A 21,600-nucleotide genomic window follows, 5' to 3' on the forward strand; every position below is an offset into this window, starting at 1 on the left:
ATCTATTTCAAAAACTTATCCACTCACAATTAAATACCTAAAAACAAAACTAATTTCAAAACGTCATGATAAACGAAACCGAACACAGCGTTGGAGGTAATACCGCGGCCTCATGTCCTCTGTCCTCGGAGGTTTGAGGCCGACCTTGAACCCGCCCTGTGACGTCACTTTACACCCTGACATATGAGCTCGCGATATTTATAGGTTGAGATATATGAGTATATGTATGGGTTTCTGTTTTAATCAAAATTCAAGTGGATTCGATGCTAAGTAGTTTTTGCTTCATTCATCCAATTTAAATGAATGACTGAAACTTACCTTGTGACTCAGTTATTGTTGACTTGTTAAATTTTATGAACTATTGTTAAAGGGAAGTGATGTTGTAAACGAAAAAAAAATGATTATTTTCAGATAAGCGGGCATACAAAATGTTACTCGTACAACAAGTACCTAGACCTTTTACCTAACTTACAGCTTACCAATTATTATTTGTACAAAGATGTTGTAATATTAATATAATAATAAAATGTATAGATTATAAGCAAAATATTATTCTAAGTTACATTTATCTCTGCAGCTAGCAAAACGTTCTGCACGAATTCATATCATAACCCATTTACAAAACAACATACAAACCCCATAACCAACCAATAAAAGATACAAAATCCCTTCAAGCAATAAACAAGCACTGGTACAAATAAAGAACTACAGCGTATTTTTATTCAAGCAAAAGTAATTTTAAAACAGAAGTCATGTTACGAGGATCTCGTCTGAAAGTTTCAGTGAGGTGTGGAAGGCGTCGAGGCGCTCTACACTGACAATCGGATCGTCTACGGAATGTCTGACACCTGGCTCTATGAGTTAGGGATGGCTCATTGACATTTTATTACTCAGTAAAATTGTATGATTTAGTTAATGTCCTTTAAGTCAGACAACTTATCTTATAGCCTTGAAATGTATGATTTATCGAAAGTGTAGTGGAGGGATGAGTGTCAGTTTAAAAAGAACAAGCTATAGCAGACAGGTTGCCACCCGTGCAACTTGCGTACAAGGCTCTAAACTAAGTTATTGGTCTATAATTATTTCGTGACTATTAAAGTATTTATAGTTATTTTTAACTGCGCTTTTAAAATTACCCATTTTGTTCCTAAATAAAGTGTTGTATTATTAATCTATTAAGAGCGAGTTTCTTATATTAAGAAAAAACGGGAAAAGAGTGGATCGATTTAATTATTCTGTAAAATTACTACAAACTTATCGACAAGTTCTGAAACCGCCATGAGAGTGTGACCACCTAAAATTCAAATTGCCCGTAATAAACTGACACTCAAAAACTAGGTAACTTTTACAAACAGCTACGTTCTACGAACTAGCTTGTGTATTTTATATCTTCTTCGTGACAGCCCTATCAATATCACAGACACTAGACGTCACTAGAAGCGCTATGTACTGCGCAATGCGGCGCAGTTTACTGTTTAAGTAAAACACTAAGAAATTTACTACTAAGTCTTTTTAAAAAGATCAAAATTCTTAACGATATGTGGTTCTTAAAATAACCCCGTATATTTACTTTTTTGTTCTAGGCCAAGTTATTCGTAAAGAGTTCATTTTTACTTCACTTTTTTCAAGTTTATGTTGTTTGTTAGTTTTATAACTCAGCTTAAAGGTAAAGTTAGAAGAAATCAATTTCTTTCAAAATACTGTTTTGTTATTCTGGACTATGCAGATTGCGTAGTTAAAAAGAATGTCAATGCAATAGAATTGTTCGAACCCGAGACCTTTTAAACAGCATTTTAAGCAGCACCTGGACTAGACCTCAAAGGCAGACCAGTTATTAAATACATAAAAAAAGCATACAAAGTCGGATCGCTAGTATAAGTAGAGTGTTTTTATCAGATAAGAGGATCGCGACGTCGAAATACATTAGGGAGTTGAGTCCATTAGTATCAGTGGATTGCTATATATGATTAATGGATGTTCAAAACCTATATTCCAAATGTATTTGCTCAAATTTCGAGGGACCTTCTTCATTCTCAATGTAGTTACCATTTACTTATAATTCGTTATGAATATAGATGTAATTCTTAAACTGAAGAAGCTAACATAAGTTTGTAACTGTGGCTAAAGTGTTTTAAGTACTTTGAAATAAAAGGTAAACTGGATTCGTAAAATATTAAGTATTTCGCAGTAACTACTTAAACCTGAAATATACTTCAACACTTTTTGCTTCAACCATTACAAGTAAAACACATGAACATTTAATATTACTCTATAAAAGCAAAAAAATAAGAAGCCCGCATGCATACGCTACAGCCAGTTAACCATAAAAGCGGTTAAAATTTTTCACTTTAGTATGAATTATACATCGGGATCCTAATAAACTAAGCTTTATTCCAAACATTTAGTATTCATTATAGCTCATTAAAGTAACACTCGCCTGATAACATCGCACATTTCCCACATGTCGGTCTACCATATCCACTGGCGTACTCCCAAATGATGAAAGGCCTTACACCAACTGCCAGCTTATTTACCATACACTGGTGCCAATTATGGCTTCTGATTGTATATGGAAACTATCAATATTTACGATAAGTATTGCCGAGAGCTTTCAACTGGAGGTTGCACAATCTTTAATGGAAACTAGCTCTCTAACTAGTTTTTTTTTAGATTAGAACGTAAAGCCATACAACTATCCGTAACATATATGACATATTATTATATCCGTGACATATATGGTTATCTTATCTACCCATTGTTTGATACATTATTATGGCAATAAAGAAGGCAAATGTTTAAAGAAAATTCAACTTCACCATTATCTTTCATCTCATACTAAAAATTAAATGTCCCCTGCTTTGGTGTAGCACAAACTTTTATCTAAAAATATTTAAATTTGAAAATCTTCGAGCAGCTAACGTTGCCCCATAATGAAATTCTGCAACTTCTTGTCGTATGGTTAGAGGTCAATCTAGTGTCAAAGTTGTTCAAGCCGCCCGAAGGCCTTTGACGTGACTTAAATTCTGCAACGAATATATCGGGTTCTCCTATATTTAGATAGAGATACAAGGTCGTAGACACCAGCTGATACAGTTAATCTTTGCAATGAAACATCACGTGTCTAGAACCTATCGCGAGACTAAAATATGGACGCCGATAAAGACCCAACAACGATAAATATTGGTCACTGTTAATAGCTATCGAGGCGAGAGCTAATTTGAATATAAGTTATCCGGCTAGGCTACCTATTTTGATATATAGAACCTTGAAGTTAGGATCTGTTTAGAATACAGACAATTACTTTAGGATCACAAACATGTGAATGGTATGTACACTTCTTGCAAAAGATTCCATTTTTTTTCTAGAGATCACTTTATCCAATTAGATAACTGTGATTTATCTTACTAGTTGTCTTGGGCGGCTCCACTTAAGTGCAACCCCATTTTCGAGGATAATCTTTAAATAATAAGCTACTCATGTTTTAGATTTTCATTTAGCCGTACAGGCGAAACAGCTAACATTTTTGAGATTCTTTTAAAACGTTTAAAACTATAGAATACTAATCTAATAAACGTTTTTTTGGTTTTACCTTCAGACTAAATTGTGTAGAGAAAACAGCAAAATAAATTCTGTTGTATTGTACCACGTGTAAATATTCCTCTCTGTTGAATAATATTCGGACTTCACGCTGCATAAATACGATAAAACAGATCCATATGAAAACAAAAATATTATAAATCAACTGCCAGCCAGCAAGATATGACTGACGTTTAATTAAAAATGATAATACTACCCGGAAAATGGCGGCAGGATAATACTTTTACATACATTTATTCATATATTTTTGGAAGTTATACAACAACTGAGTAAATTCAGGTGGTGAAAATCTTTCTTTAAGGGGATTTCAGGGGTTTCTTATTGCTACTTATTTATAGAGTAGGAAGGAAATTATAATAATATGGAGAATATAATACAGTACAGGCATTGTTTGAAAAACTGATCAGCGCTTTAGCGTGATCAAAATTAACTACATTTTTAAGAAATCTCAAATGTCACATTTTAATGGTCGTAACTATTTAAACCATGTGTTTTTAATAGCGTTTCATACATACTGTATCTTAAGATAATCTTAATTAACTAAAATTCTCTTTTATATTGTGTCAGTACCTGAACCGATAGCATAAAAATAACAAAGATTTATCGCTAGGTATACTTCTATCTATTAAAAACACGATCAGATCTAGATATCTAGATCAAATGAAATAGTGTTTATATCATATAAAAACTTCAAGCTTTTTTATATACATTCACACGAACAATAGCAAGGCTGAAAAGATATTTGCGAAAAACCATAACGTCATACATTGTTTAGTTTGAAAAGAACAAAGCTTGAACGAAAGGACGTATATTTCTGATAAATTGTTATAAGCTGCCAGTACACGATAGTTCTATTCTTTTAGACAAAGATGACTTGAAAAATATTGTAGAACAATATAAGCTCAGACGTATTGTGTTCAACAAAAACTTATTATTTTCATAGTCATATTTCCAACGAATCGAGTTTTGTTTGATAGAGCTTCGAATAGAGTTATATAATCAAGATTTAGCAAATAAGGTACACATACGGCACGTGTAATTTCCATTTTTAGCGAAATTCTCGATACTCGTTAGTGTCGAGTACAAATCCCGCTACTATTTTTATGTTATCTTACTTTAGGCACACAGAATTATTTTAAATCAAAGTATTTTTATTTTATTCTCTGTAAAAAGTAAGCAGCTTTAACCAAGCTCTAAAATATTTTATGTAGGTATAACGTTATAAAAAATATATGTCTTTGAATTTAAAGCTATAGCAGATGGTCACAATGTCTACTCAAAAATTCCACGACACGTTATAAAAAAATATACATTATTTTTATTATAACAATCTAGAACTTCAGACCTCGATCATAAAAATCGAAAAATGCTAAAAACTAAAACATATTTTTTTATAGTTTAGTTTTTTCAGTACATGTGTCGCAATGCGTAACACTTTTACAAAAAATGTCTACAAGTTTTGACCTTTCTATTTCAGACCTATTTCTTTCAGGCATTACGATATTTTATCTGGATCACAAAACGAACCGACACGTACGTGACGAAATTCAAATTTATATTCAAAAAACCACGTATTCTCAAATGATAGGTGAAGGAGAAAAGGGTAAAATATTTTAGTCTACACCGTATGAGTGTTGTCCAAGAAAAGTAGACTTATTTACATGCGTAACAATTTTACAGCAGAAGCAATTATCTTTCTTTTATTGTAGCACCAAATTGATAATTTTAAGATTGCCAACTAATTAAAACGAAATAATGAATTTTCATAACCTTAGTAAGATTCTCTCTTTCGTAACATCAACATCAAAGTTTGTTCGCGAAACATACGCTAGGGGCGCCGGTGAACATTTAAACATAATCTCTCGCTTCCTACTCTATTGCTATGTTAATAATGGTAGAGATTTCCTTCTAGAGCTTGACAATTGACATTTAAACATTCGAAAGAAGGAAGCGTCAAAGAAGCGTGACAGACTATACATATGTACATATTTCTCATTTCTACAATACTTCATACCAATCCCTAAATGGTATCCATCGTAACACATTACCTCCGTCCCGGTACATTTGTCCACATAGCTTGTGAAGTCGTAAATCAATCACATGTCGGCATTGTCGCCGAACTACACAAATATTTGTAGCGAGTTCGTCCCGTGACGTACTCGTTATTACGTCATCGTTACTAAAAGGTTTCCAATCATACAGTCCGTATAAAATCTACACGACTTTGAAAAAAAAATTATGTTGTATTGAGACACTGTATAAGTAACACAATAATATGCTACTTACACATAGGATTTTTACTAAAAAGCATTTATGGCACGGGTCTTTGCAGTGGTAGATAAATATTATTAGTTTGACACAGAAATGTGTTACTACGGACAATTGACAGTGCTCTGGAAAGGACAGCGGAAACCTCGGGAACATTACGAATGTGTTTTTAATGTTTGGTGAAAACATGTTGAACAAAAACTTAGTGCCGCGACGACCCCGCTTAGTTGTCGTAGGTAAAGACTATTTATTCTCAATGCTATTTAAAACTTAAAAGGAAAGCTAGCTTTTGAATAAATACTAGCAAAGCTCTTTGCAGACTTTAAAGTAGAATTTCAACATCTCTAATTATAATTTAATGTCTTTCTTAAACTACACTACAGTCTTGTATTTTAACATTCAGAGTACAATTTCTGCGCATTTCATTACTATATTTAGTGATTTACAGAGGCCATTACGTAAACTTTAATATACCATTTAAATTACAAACAAATTAGACATTCTAGACTGAGAGATAAAATGTTTTATTCGTGCTTCTTAGACTAGAATAATATTATTTATTTATTTCTTTACGCTTGCTACTTTGAAATTGTTTTTGAGAATTTAGTTTCTAAGTTGTTAATTTTGTCGCAACTAAAAATTCAGTTAGGTACGTAATTACGTAATCATTTTACAAGACGACCAATATAGAGAGAAGTTGAGCCCATTTCTCTATTTTAATGTTACACAGATCAGATATATTTTCTGGTCTCTGCCTACCCATTTCGACAATAGACGTCCTTTTACGTACGTATATGTATGTACAAGACACTAACACAGAAAAGGTCTGATATCGCTGGTTTTAACTAAATAAAACATGATAAAATTCTCAAAAAATATTATCTTTTTAAACCATTAATTTTCAAATCATTAATTTATTCTACTCACTCTCTTTCTCAAATAATATGAGAACTTATGCTCTTGAATTTTGACTTAAATGTGTACCGTAATTATTTGTTGCTTAACTGTGTTTATGGAACTTATGTGTTTTCTAAAAATAATATCCCTAAACGGTTCCACAAATAGTTTATTTAGAGAGTTGACATAGATAAACAAAGTTAAAATTGTCACGTCAGAAACACATTTAAAAGATTTCCACTAGCCTTACTTGATAGCAAAATTGATCTTGGATTCGTATGGGTTACTTTACACTGACCTATATTTAACCTATATTACTTTACCTAATCGTCGTAAGAAAATTAACCGTATGAGTAATTTTATTTTTCTTTAATATTTTGGTCATTTTTGGTACAGCTGCTACTCTTCGTGTCTACACACTCTTAAATAATCTATAGTAATCATTTCAACAATAAATGATCGAATTTCCAATCAAAACCAATTTCGTACACATTTCCAAAAATGACAGTTGTTCATTTCCAAAAACCTTTCAAATGTACCCTTCAATACAATATCTTCTGTGTCTAATGTTATCAGTGCATCAATCGGGATTCGAATCGGCTACACCGTATTGGTCTGATCGTAGGAGTCGTCGCGGAGATCCCCTAAACAGATTAATGGGGTCGTGGGATTAGTGGGATCGATATTGGGAATATTAAATTGTGGATATTAGATCTGGTTTGTGGTTGGCACAACAGATGAGTTCGTTATCCCATTTCGCGTATCTTCTTATCTAAATAATACTGTTTATGAGACTGTCACAAAAGATTCGTTTCTTTGCTTGATATGAAGGGGCGCGACCGTTTCGAGCACTTGGGTTTAGAAATATAATTTTTCGTCGTTTATTATAATTAGTCGTTCCCGAAAAGACTATACAAAAAGCTAGACTTTGAATATTGGTTTGAAATATTATACCTACGTATGTACCTCTATACGTCTTCGAACATTAAGTAGATAGTTAGTACGATTTCATTTGTTGCGCACACATCAGGAAGTATACTGATCTAAATGATTCCGTTTCCAAATTGCTTTGAATTTATTTACAATTATATGAGTTTATGTAGGATGTTAATTTTTTGAGTCATTTTTATTTACTACTGCTTATTCACTTACTGAATGAAACAGCAAGTTTTAGTAAATTTCTAGGTAACAAATAATAATGTAACTATTTGCGTGACTCAAGTAACACGACAACAAAATACCTCAGCATTATTTAATTGGACTTCCTGCCTCTCCCATCGTGTTCTAGTTAATTGTATGGCAACTTGATGTTATACAAAATGTTTATTTTTAGCTACAAAAAACACAAACAATTCTATTACGCAACCTTCGAGTGATGGTATAGTCAGCATACAGTATAAGGCACTTTATTTGTATAGGTACTTCAGGTCCTATAGACCTAAGATAAGCATAACTTTTTACAACTGTCGAGATAAGCTTAAACGTCTCTTTAATATGTAAATAAAAATAATGTCGAAATCCTTTAAAATCGAGATTAAAACAAAACTCAACTCTCAAAAACAATTGTCTCACAACATAATTTTACCAAAACGCAGCATGCGAAGTACTCACAAACGTACTTCTACGGGTAACAGAAAAATGCATCCCTCATAATCCGTACCTTTCGATATTACCAAAAGTACAACAAAACAGAAAAAACATCGCAAAAAATCCTAACCTATATAGTTGATTGATTTTTGGCGCAAGTTAATACAAAGTGCTGCAAAAAACTAACTAGGGTGGTTTGTTCCCATTGTCAAACCTCTATATTAGAATTGACGTTTGTATTATACATTACACGCACGTGCACGCTTTGCCGCAACTCGGAGAGATCTCGACTCTATATTTATTTAGTTTTTTTTGACATTTTCAATCATAATAGGTATTTCGGGCCAATATCAAAACTTAAATCCTACTAATATTATATACATTCTTAGGTGTGTGAGGAGGTATGTTTTTTCCTCATTTTTACTACATGCAAAAACAATTGAACCGATTTGAACGAATTTCGGTTTGTGCTAAAAAAATCCATTTAAACCTTGATTGACAACACATTGGATACTTTTCGTGAAGTTGACAAAAGTTAGTTAACTATACTTTTACTTATTTCCTCGTTATGTAAAAGATGTCATGTATGGCATGACATCTATTACTTAACGAAAATTGGCGAACATTTTAAAAACATCCATTCAGCAGGCCTAATTTTATTGATCGAACAAGCGAACAGACTAACAGACGCGGTGGGGACTTTATTATTGAATGTAGTCATAGGACGTCTATGCAATATGCATGACGCTGCAATATGCAATATTTGTAGTACATCAATTTTATCATTCTACAGGGAGTTGTTTTATCGTTGTAATATTTTAGTTGTAGAATATTTATAGTTATGCTCTACGAATAGCATATTTTTGTGTTAGGACTTTTATGTCTGGAATAGTGTGAATACTAAAATGTTTTAGTGATTTATGGTGACATGAGAAGATTGTGTAGTGATAAATAATGATAGAAAATAGTCATAGTAATTGCTTTGTAAAATATGATACTGTGCATTGTGCAACGTTTCAATTTTAGGCATGTGTAATTTTTCGAAAGATATTTAAAATTAATCTTCATTATTTGATAATTACTAATATTGAGCTGAAATTCTGGATATTGTGTTTGAAAGATTTTATTAGTATAGTAAAATAAATTGTCATAAAAGTTTGTAACGTAGACAACATGGCAATCTTTATCTTCAATCGCTTTCAATTTATTCTGTTAACACCTTTCTTATAAGTTTTTCTTTGGATGGTTCATAGTATTTCTGTAAACAAATCAACAACCAGGCATAAAATACTTGCATAGAACATAAAGACTCGAATAAGCTCAAAATCGTGTGTCGTTGTGTATCAAACGACCCTACATCGTTCATTTCAACAAGCGATCCATTTGCAGCCGGAAGCCCCGCGGCGAACTACTGACAAACGACAAACTGGACTTCGATGCTCCCATAATGAAAAATTTATGTGATGCAGTTCCCTTGTAGTTTCATCAATATGTTTTTAATTTATAATGGTACTCCGGCTTGTGAAATGAAATAATTTATGAGATCATGCCTTGGTTTCTTTAGGGAGATGTTATGTGTATCAATGTAATCAATGTTCTTGTCACATTGTCTTAGCAATGCTTTGAAGTAAACTTAAGCTTTGTCATTGATGTCGTGCCACAAAATATTAGGACATAGTTACAGGCTAGAGAAAATCTTATACATTATTTTTTTTTTATAATCTGCCTGTTTCTCCTTCAAGCATCAATTTTTTTTAACAATATGAGGATATACTTCAAAGCATATTCCCCATATTGTTCAATAAAATACCTAGGATACTATTATCCTAGAATTAGCGTTATTCTAAAATAACGGTAATTCCGTGGATAGGAATATCTAGAACAGGACCTTATAGTTTGTAGCCCGTGTGTAAACTAAAAGTAATAAACTTATATTAAACTACCGAGATAGTTTGTAACACGTTATTGATAAAGTATTTCTGAAACAAAATTCTACAAATGCTAGTGGTTTAGTTATAAAAGTTTCTATAACTCACACGTTAGCCTGTGGAAAAGTCGCTCAGTGTGAAAGTTTAACATCAAAGGTTCACGCAATATCATATTGATAATACCTAGTACATTTATGTATTACATAGAACAAACCTTATCAAAGTGTGTTTCTAATATAAAAACTGATTCTCTGTGGCTTTTTACAATTAAAATTTTAAAACTTCCCTAATCAAGCTGTCAGCCCATTAGAGTTTTATTTAACCACATTTATCCATTGCTACTTTACGTTACTTATCTGGCTTATTTTTTATGTATAAAAATATTTTTCGTAGAGGCAATATTTATTTTATCAAAAACACAACCGAGTGAATTCGAAACAGATATCGGGAAACATTTACTGCGAATTCGAAAACAGCAAGTACAAAAACTATCTGTTTCATATAAATATCCTTTTGATATTAACATAACAATACGACATTCATTCAATACATTCATAATAGTCCATGAAAGCGATATTATTCCCTAAATCGGAGGAAATCCATCACCCATGGTAATTCATTGACGTAATGTATGGGTTTATTATACACTGGCAACCCTGGCTTGCCCTAATGTTGCCATATAACACTGACACAAAAACGCTAATATTAATGTTCGATTTGACCTAGATTGGCAATAATAGTTATTTTTTGCGGTCATTATTGGGTATTTAGATTATTTCATAACTGTGATTTAATACACATTCGTAATATTTAATGAGAATACTATATCATACTAGCGGTCCCGACAGACGTTGTCCTGTCTACACGTCTTTAATTTGAAAATTTAAACTTTTCTTAATAATCTAAACCATTCTCAGATCCCTATGAACACACACAAAAATATTCATCAAAATCGGTCCAGTCGTTTAAGAGGAGTTCAGTGACATACACACTTACAGAAGAATTAAATATAACGATGTAAACTGAATATATTCAAGCCGAATTGTTTGTTTGAACACGCTCATGACTAGAGCTTATCCTTTTTGAAGTTATGATTAAATATGATAGTAGGATTCATATGAAAAAAGCAAATAAATTATTGTGAAAGGTCTTCTTTCATCAAAATTTCACAAGAGTTTCCCTGTTCTTCTTCTGTTAAGTGCTTTTTTCCTTCTTTTTGGTTATTTTCGTTGTAGTGATATCTATCTTCTGAATTTTTCTTTCGAAAAAGTAAGAGCTGTTTTAATAAATAACTGCGGGTTCCCGTAAGTGCTCGTGAAATGTTCTTGTAAAATCTACGCTTAATAAATAAATACCACGTAGTCACATAAACCTTAGCTACATAATAAATATTTCATCAAATTTAAATAAAACATTGTGTATTTCACACTAAAATGCTACATTATTCAGTATAAGTGCATCTTCCCCCACAGAGGAACAAATAAATCCCACAATTCTTTGAAATCGCGCGCACGTGACAACAATGTTTGTTTCCATACTCCATTAAATGCACCCCAGACTCGAGAATTTAACGTTTTCGGGGTAAAATGTGTCAATTCTATAGCAAACACATTGACCAGATTACCAAGACCTCCCTCCCCCGTCTTTGGTCGAACAAAATCACATACCCGAGGGTGAAGAGGTCGTTATATGGTGGGGTCTTTTAAAATTGGTTGGTGATACAATGGCATACAGGCACGTGTGATTCCCAAGGGGGAGGTATGCGTTGTCAATAGTTTATCGCCACCAAATTGTAGTTCTATAGATGCAATGGTGTGTAAAAGCTAGATAATTGTCGCTTCTAGTTAATTTTATATCTATTTGCTTTGTTGGAATATCCCGTGAGAGATTTTGCACTAATGTAATGTTTGGGAACGTATGATGAATTAAAGTATAGTATTCTTCGTGTTACGGGAACATTGCCTTGTAAAGTAAATACAGTAATATAAGTATTTTGAACTTAATTTCAATTTCCGCTTAACATAGATTTCCTCACAACTCATACGTAATAACACAATCTAAATATTAAGAGCAATTGAAGATTTACAAGATCAACGTAGAGAATTAATGAAAGAAAACTTAAACAAAGTCATTGTGGCCATAAACTTTAGAACTAAACTATGTTTATTGCTAAACATCTAAGAAATGTCTATCATTAGAATTATACTTTAACCATATAACTCGAAATTACACTATCCTCATACACTTGTATGAAACCATTCAAAACATTGAAATAACACCTTCCACACATCCCCAAACCCACAATATTGACCATAACGTTCAAGTAAATGAGCAATTCGCACCCCGACACTATATCACATATGGCTACTCTTTACTGTGCTTACCCCCATACGTGGTAATAGGCGTGAACAACACATCTGCTTATTGTTGAATAAGGGCACGGTTACACTGGGCTAACTGTTTGCAGTGTATTTTATTTTATGTCTGACAGTCAGTAAATGTTTTAGAAAGCTAGTTAAATTTAATAACAAGATTAATATCAAAGTTACGTATAAACAGTTTCCTCGTATCCGACAGTTTTTTTTTTTTCAATATCACAATGTTTGGCGTTATCTGAAAGATTGTGTTATTAGATTTCTGTCATCGCATGGTTCAAAATCAAATTGTTAGCTCAAAAATGTTTTATCCTTATCAATTTTACAAGCATTGAGATGATTTAAATAAAATACTAAATAAATTGTGACAGAAAGAAGCAACAATTTATTTAGTATTTTTCACAGTCAACGTTTACTTAATCACTTGACTATTCCGTAATAAACTAATAACCGCAGACCACGTCTTATTCCACTAACAATACGCTACAAACAATATGCCTAATACGATCACACCCTAAGCAATATTGATGAATCAATTTCACAGTACATCGCGACATGTGTCCTAAACGCGTCACACTTTAATATTTTTATTAATTTAATTAATTTTTGTATCTAAATAAGTCATCAGATGGCCAGAAGGGGTGGAGAAATGACATAGAAAAATGTTGTTAAGATAAGATATTATTAAAGGTAATAATTACCTATTACATATGTATTTTACTAGTTTATGATGTACCTATGTATGTATTTTATGATGTACTAGCTGACCCGCGCAACTTCACTTGCGTCACATAAGAGAGAATGGGTCAACATTTTCCCCGTTTTTGTAACATTGTTTACTGGTACTCTGCTCCTACTGATCGTAACGTGATAATATATAGCCTATAGCCTTCCTCGATAAATTGGCTATCTAACACTGAAAGAGTTTTTCAAATTGGATAAGTAGTTCCTGAGATTAGCGCGTTCAAACAAACAAACAAACTCTTCAGCCTTATAATATTAGTATAGATTAGTATATTAGTATAGATTAAGTAATTACGGTTAGCAGAAAACCTAACATGAAATGTTATATTTTCTGCAAACAAAAGTATGGAAGTTCAAAGGTATAAATATTATGCCTTCAACGATACTACAAACAAACAAATCATCAGTATCAAATCGGATCAGTAGTTCCTGAGATTAGCGCGTTCAAACAAACAAACTCTTCAGCTTTATAATATTAGTATAGATTAGTATAGATTGATGAGATTGAGTTGCACTTATGAAAATGTCTTAACGGCTATTTACTTTTATGTATAGCCTATTTGATACAAGACCAGAATTAAGTACAAAGCACAGGCGCAATTGCCTCTATTACTATAACTTCATCATGTATGTAGTTTCAACTATTTGAACATTATTGAAGCATGTGCAATTTGTGGTAACTGGGTCCGTAGGCATTAGCTCCATGTAAAATAGCTGTATCCATAACTTTTAAACTCTCGCGCTGCATGTTTAATATATATAATAGGATATATATATGTATGTATATATATATGTATGTATTATGATAAATAGGATAGGCTGACTGGAGCAGCGATGAAGTCAGCCTGCGACCACGGCGACTGCAACCTGCGCCGAAACGTTAGGCATTTTAAGGTAAAATGCGTGTTCGCGTTAATTCCCGTATCCCATTATACTGTATCCGTTGAGACTGGATGCAGCTCACTCCGACATACCGACTCTAACATAGTTGGAAGAAATGCTATGCTGATTAATTAAAGCATTACAATTTTGTTTATCTGTACAAAAATGTTATGTGAGTCAATAATAAAGTTACATACAAAACAAAATTTTTCGCTTCATAAATAACCCACTGGACTGTCGAGGTTCATATTACTGCATTACCAATGCAACAAATTAAAATGAAATACAAAATGCACAATATGATACTCAAATTAAATAGTTGAAATAGCAATTTTGCTCATTTGCGAAACTCTCGGAATAATTTATCACATTGCTGTGTATCTGTGCGATTTAATCAACATTCAACTGAATTCAGGGAAGCTTTGCTGTAAAGCTGCTTCTACGAATACTGAATATTTACTGCAGGAGAATATTTACATTATGTACTTTGCAATATTCGAGGTAGTGTAAAGTTTAGGTCCAAAAATCGTACGTATGCTGAGAATTGTTTTAAATATGAACTAAGTATTGGATAAAAATATACCAACAAACTTCTAACATTTGAATTATAATTTGCGCTTTACGGTTAATTGTTTTTATGAGACTGACGCAGGCCCAGGTGGAACGCAGTGGCTTAAATAGCTTTTATTGAGTATTTCATTTGTTGTAAAATTTGTTATTTTTTTTTTAACACGGTCGTAACTTAGGCCGGTACGTACGACATACGTCCAAGTTTTCGTCTGTGTGTCAGTCCAAGAAGAAAAAAGACAGCTTAAACTAAAGGTACTCACCATCAAAACAAGCGTATTTGATGTACACAGCTCCTGGAGACCAGCTCTTGGACGGCGGGTAATCTTCAGACAGCACGAAATTGCAGTGATTCACCCCTGTACATCTGTAACAATGAAACAAAATAACTAATTAAGTTAATTTAACGAAAAGTAATTAGTACCTATCTTAACACGGAATATACAATATTACTAGTTAGACAGATATTGCTTTTCTAGTCCAACGACATAGTCATGTTAGTCTTAAGTTAATAACCCAAACCTCTTCGCTCCCAGCCTAGTACCAAAATAAATGTTATAATTACCAAAACTACGCTGCAGCTGCTTAAGAAACCATTAACCGGCTACTAAATATGACAAGTTGACCATAAAATTTAGCAAACTTAACAAGTTTAGTTTTATTTGCGACTAGCTGACCCGCGCAACTTCGCTTGCGTCACATAAGAGAATCATAACTTTCCCCGTTTTTGTAACATTGTTAACTGGTACTCTGCTCCTATTGGTCGTAGCGTGATGATATATACCTCGATAAATGGGCTATCTAACACTGAAATAATTTTTCAAATCGGACCAGTAGTTCCCGAGATTAGCGCGTTCAAACAAACAAACAAACTCTTCAGCTTTATAATATTAGTATAGATTAGTGCAACTATTCGTGATAAGTAATTTAAAAAATAAACTAAACCCACCAAAAACAATATTCAAGATATACTCATCATAATGTAAAGTCAACATGTTAATTAAATGTTCGTATCACTACGTATTTTCATACATATTCTCATAAACTCTCAAATATTACTCTACGTTCAATATGCGGAAGCTTAAGGCCTTAATGTCTAACATTAGACCTTCATGAAGCCCTATAACAGACGTTCAAGAACAATTTATTATACCAAATTAAATTAACACAAAATGTATGGAAGAAACAATTAGTTTCGGAAAATTTACGATGATGACCGTCTGATCCAGGCTTAGTTTGATCAATTAGTTCGAGACATAAAATGTTAATACTCTCATTTGTAAACGCTCTATGAAATATTTCTTTTAATAATACTTCCTGCATAGTTCCTAGCATGTTTCATCAAGTTGAGGCACTTTCCTAATTTCCTATACATAATAATACATATATACATGAATTAGCTACGTTGCCATCTCCGGGCGCATAAGGGCAATTCTGATTATGTGTCGAAGTGGTCGAAATGGCCGAAATCGATCATTTGACTGAAATGATTACGTAACACTCATGATAGTCGTTACAATGACTGATTCTACCATTAGCTCGGAAACGACTAGTGTTACATCTTAGTATAGAGTCTTGTATGCAAGCATCGCGGCCGGGGAGGTGTATACAAGCAGCCGTCGCCGGCCTGTTTGATGCAGCCACTTAATTTTGGGCAATTTTAGTAATAATTTGCAAAAAAATCATGTATGCTAAGGTTCTCTACTAAGTTGTCGACTTATAAAACAATAATTGAATTTTAAAGTAACCTACTTGGTTATTCCGTTTATATTTCAAAGTATAAAGGCAGGAATTACAAGCTCGCCTTTGTGCGCGTATGTTAATCAAATATGTTCTAATGCCTTATTAATCTACCTTTTGTTTTACTACAATGGCGCATACTAGAAACCCTTGTTTACCGTTACTTAAATTGTTATTATGTCAATATCAGTAAGTAACGCGTTATGTTAAATTAGGTTTTGCTTGCTATTTCTTCTGTATCATTTGATATTACATAGCATTTTTACTATATTGTGTATAGTAAAAATGTTCCTTAAAGTACAAATTAAGATGTCATTTACATATATATGTTACTGTAAAAGCCCGAACTGTGGTAAATCCTAAGATTTTCCGGCAAAACCTAAGATTTACCAACTCTCAATGGTAAAAGTCCGAATAATTATTTTATTTCGAACTTTTACCTCTATTCACTTGATGATGTCGAGATGTCGCCGGAGCCCCTCGATGTCGCGGGGCTCCTCCTTCTGGGTGGTTTAAAAAAAAATAACCACGAAGGCTAAGGTGGGAGCTTCGCTTCGCTCGCTCCCACCTCAGCCTTCTAACCAAACCTACCTATGTCGCTTTGCCCAAAACTCCTCTTTATAACTATGTTACGGTGTATAATTATACCGTAACATAGGTATGAAGAAGGAGTTTTTTTATATAGGTACCGTAAGACCGTAACATAGTGTTTAAACTCCGGCTTGTTCGGACTTTTACCATTTAGAGTTGGTAAATCTTAGGTTTTACCGGAAAATCTTAGGATTTACCACACGTCGGGCTTTTACAGTAACATATATATACAATTTCGAGCTATGGGGAAAATCTACTTTATGTATTAAAGATACCATAATTCACTGAAACGAAACATTTTTTTAAACATAACTGCGTTCAAAGATTTCGACTGTCCGTAGTTGACTTGTCTGTATTTTCATACGGTTATCAATATATACAGAGTGATTCTTAAGGAAGGTATATAATTTGTTTAATTTAGCTCTGTGTTATCTAGACGAAACCGGGCCGAGTCGCTTGTATTATCATAATTTATGAAGTCGCTTTTATAAAACAGCGTTGACGTAAAATATTTATATGTAAAGTTTTAACACATACTTTGCATATTGTTAGCGAAGCTGTCACATCAATCTTTGTTCATTGTTCCGATGAAGTTAAAAAACAAATGTATTACCTATACGATATATTAATCAATTATGCTCTAATAATACATTGATGTTGTTTCATTATAATTATTGGATATTTATCATGATTTTATAAAATCTAAAGTTCGTTTCTCGGTGTGTTTAGCTGCAGTGTAATTTACATGATTTTGTTTTTTCTCTGTTCTTGCCTACCCCTATGCCGTGAAAGCGTAATTTTGTGTGTATGTAATTTTCAGGAAATTTTGTATAAAGATTGTTGAAATCCCGGGATTAATTATACTTTTGTTAAGTAGATAAGAAAGTCTTTTTCTCTGTGTTAAGCTTTCAAGACTAAATTACTTAACCGTTTTTCATAAAACTTTGCTCTAGACTATAAACCACCCAAAGCCGATAATAGGCAGCTCTTTTAAAAATCAGCTTCTAAATATGGATGAAAGTTAGTACGCCGTCGAAACCATTACGATTCTATTGATACGAAACTAAAACGTACCAATAAAATAAACCTCAAACTTCCGTATCTCGAAGCAATCCTTTTAACGCAACTCCAGCGTTCATCAATTATGAATCGTTCAATACAAGCTTTCAACGATACCCCTCTATGTACTAAAACGTTTCCACCGAACTTGTGTTTGTTGTACACGCCTTTTTACCCTTAAGAGATAGGTAGGGATGATTCAAAGTAGTGATATTTTTTAAGTTTTTCGGATAAAAAAGACAGTCAAGTGTATGCCTGAACCTGGGTGTTCGTAACTTCGTCTAGTATATATATAGTAAACGAGAGTCATAAAAATCTATTGATGTTTATAGTTCCATGTAAAAACAAATTTGGTTGATAAAGATGTTGCAGAACAAACTATGCGCGATATTTGCAATATTATTACAATTTATAAGTCGAATAATAGTGTTGACTACTGAATCTATGACATCATGGGTATCATATTCGAAAACCAAATATTCTGATCTTGTCACTGAACATTGAACTGCGTATTACATGTTGAACATTGAACTGCATTAAAATTTTCGACAATAGGTATCGTAAATTTTAATGCAGTTACAAAAAAACATACCAAAATACTTCCTAACGTAACGTGCTTCAAATATTTCACTCACTATTTGATCAATACACGAACTCGCTTCCCCACAGCCACTTAATGCGAACAAAAACTGCATTCAAATTACATCATGCATAGCTGATAACATCAGTTAATGTCCACCTTCAAACCCTATGTAGTTTTGACATGGCAATGTAGAGTACAGTGTTGTATTTATTTTAGTTGCCTGTAATATTTTTTGCTCTTTTTGCAACTGGCTAAGGCTATTTTTAATGCTCGCTTTGGCCGAACTTGAAGTGCGATTTCGTTCTATCGTATTAAGTATAAAAATATTCACAATTGCCAAAAAAATAATTCAAAATACCTACACTGATGAAATTCATTTGCTCGTTCCATTGTTTGACTTTTGTAGTACTTACCTAAGCATAAAATAATCCTAATTGACAAAAAAAACAATATACGCTAATAAAATGAAGCCGCCTTTTTTCGTTTCTTATCTTTTGTAGAAAATAAAACCCAACGAAACAGTTCTAAATCGAATCACATCACTTATTGAGCATCCATTCAATCTCATCAATTTACTTTGATCTTCATTAACCTTTAAAACAAGTGTGTCATAGCCCTATCAAGAAAAACATACATACTACTCCTTCAATATAAGAAAGGCGTATATGTATACACAGTACGGTCACATACAACTTTTTACAATCAGATTATAGTTTTGCTGCACTCGCTTTTATTTTTGAGGAAAAGAACGTCACAAGTAGCTCGATTCTCTACTACTATCGACTCCCGACAAGCGACCTGTCATCGAGAAATTTTGTATGAAAATCTGATCAGCGCCTCTGACGGGTGTCGTAGGAAACATATTGGCAGTACATTCTAAATCTCAAATGTCGATAGCTAGCCGGTTGTCGGTAGTCGATAGTAGTAGAGAATCGAGGTAAAGGTGAAAACACACTACGGACTCTTACGACATTTTTCCTTCAGCATTCTAACCCTACTTTCATCTATCATTTTATAGTAGGAAATGACTGTCTTGCTCCTACCGGCTCAATGATTGACGATAATGATTCAAGTATCATTACTAATCATTAGTCGATCAGTAAATATTGACGGGTGATCAGATTGGGAACCGTTTTCAATTTGATCGACTCGGTTACGCAATTTGGTAAAGAGGTTTGATGACTGATATTGTTTGATGTTTTTTTAAGTGTTACTTATAAAATGGTTACAATGCTAGTTGGGCAATGATTTGTAACATTTGACCCTTATTATTTAATTATTAAATATACTTTCTAATACACCTATAGGAGAGATTTAGAGTACTATAATGCCCTTTAAGCAAGTGGCCGAGAGTTCAAACCTCAAGTACGCCAATGACTCTACAAAGCTGTGTGTCTATGTGTATACATGGTTTAATTTTGAAGAAAACCTTAGTAATACAGCAATGCATGCCTGAGTGAGTGAGTGAGAGTGAGTGTTCTTTAGGCAGTTTTTAAAAGAATGTTTCCAACTGATCCCCATCCGCACTTGCCCAACATGATAGTTTCAAAGACCACTTTACCTGTGCTACAACATATTGCATTATAAAATAACGTATGTGCAAAAGCTAACTTTGCGGCCATAGACTCGATATCTCAAGCTCTTACTAATATTTGTTCTGTGCAAAGACACTGCACAATCGGCAATATCGTATAACCACTCAAACTACTCAGATACTGTAGAAACAGTATCAATGACGAAAAATCTTCACGACCACTCTTATATTGAGTGCAATACCAACTACACATAATATCTATGTATATTTACTATTGATTATATTAAATCATAAGTAACTATGGGTATGTTTCGCTTTTACGGAAAAACTTAACTTACTGAACATTAGGTAAGGAAAGATTGTCAGAGTGATGCATTTTTTTACTGTCCCGGTACTAGAACCAGGCTTTTATTTAAAACTGAGATTGAAATGATAGGCCTCGAATAGTAACCTGATAAAAGGATGGTATTCAATTACAACACTGAAAAACGTATGACCGTTGAAATAGCCGTAAAGGGAAATCTGAATACAAAACTACTTTAAACACTTCTAGAAAACGATATGAAGAAAAATATTTTTATATTTTCTTTCCATATACATCAAAAAGGCTATCGTATCATAAAGCCATACAACCCCTACAGTATCCAACCATCCACTCAACAATCAATATTTTCGATAAGATCAACCCACGCGAATGCACCTGGTCATATCAAACGAATTATTCAATACCACGCTCTATCGAACACACAAACAGACATGTTTAGGGCACACACTCGCCAAAACGCCCCGTTTCCTGTCAATACTTGTTTAGTTTAAATTATAGTAATTATTTAAATGATTGTATTGATGGAGATATAATTTGAACTATATTGGATTGGAGAGTGACGTGTTTATTAAAGTTTCGTGAGCAATGGGTCTAACAAACGTCGATCAAAAATATTGTTGCATCAACATAAACCTAACTCAGATGCTCAAAAATACCCTATATACTTATATGGTAGTAATTTTTACGAGCAATGTTACCAACAAGACTTTACCCGATATTTAGATTTTTACGTTTATTCCGCATTCTTACCCAATGTGGGCAGACTAATTTGAACGTAAACAGATTTAAAGTTTTTATTTCTCAATATAAAGCTCGTCATTATCTCCAGGCTAGGCTAAATCGTGTTTTCGTCAATTGGTATAATCAGAATTATTTCATTTAAATATAAACAATTCAAGCAATAACGGCCAATCGTATTTTAA

General features: G+C 33.1%; 1 protein-coding gene across 1 annotated transcript in view; it reads right to left on the minus strand.

Moving 5' to 3' along the window:
• Positions 1-21,600, minus strand: part of LOC142987216 (uncharacterized) — a 144,800-nt gene that overhangs the window by 42,976 nt on the left and 80,224 nt on the right. The window contains exon 3 of the mRNA XM_076135836.1: positions 15,109-15,212. Within this exon, the coding sequence (XP_075991951.1) occupies positions 15,109-15,212 (104 nt within the window). The remainder of the gene's footprint in view (positions 1-15,108; positions 15,213-21,600) is intronic.

Source organism: Anticarsia gemmatalis, chromosome 3 (assembly GCF_050436995.1).
Source record: "Anticarsia gemmatalis isolate Benzon Research Colony breed Stoneville strain chromosome 3, ilAntGemm2 primary, whole genome shotgun sequence".
Taxonomy (NCBI): domain Eukaryota; kingdom Metazoa; phylum Arthropoda; class Insecta; order Lepidoptera; family Erebidae; genus Anticarsia; species Anticarsia gemmatalis.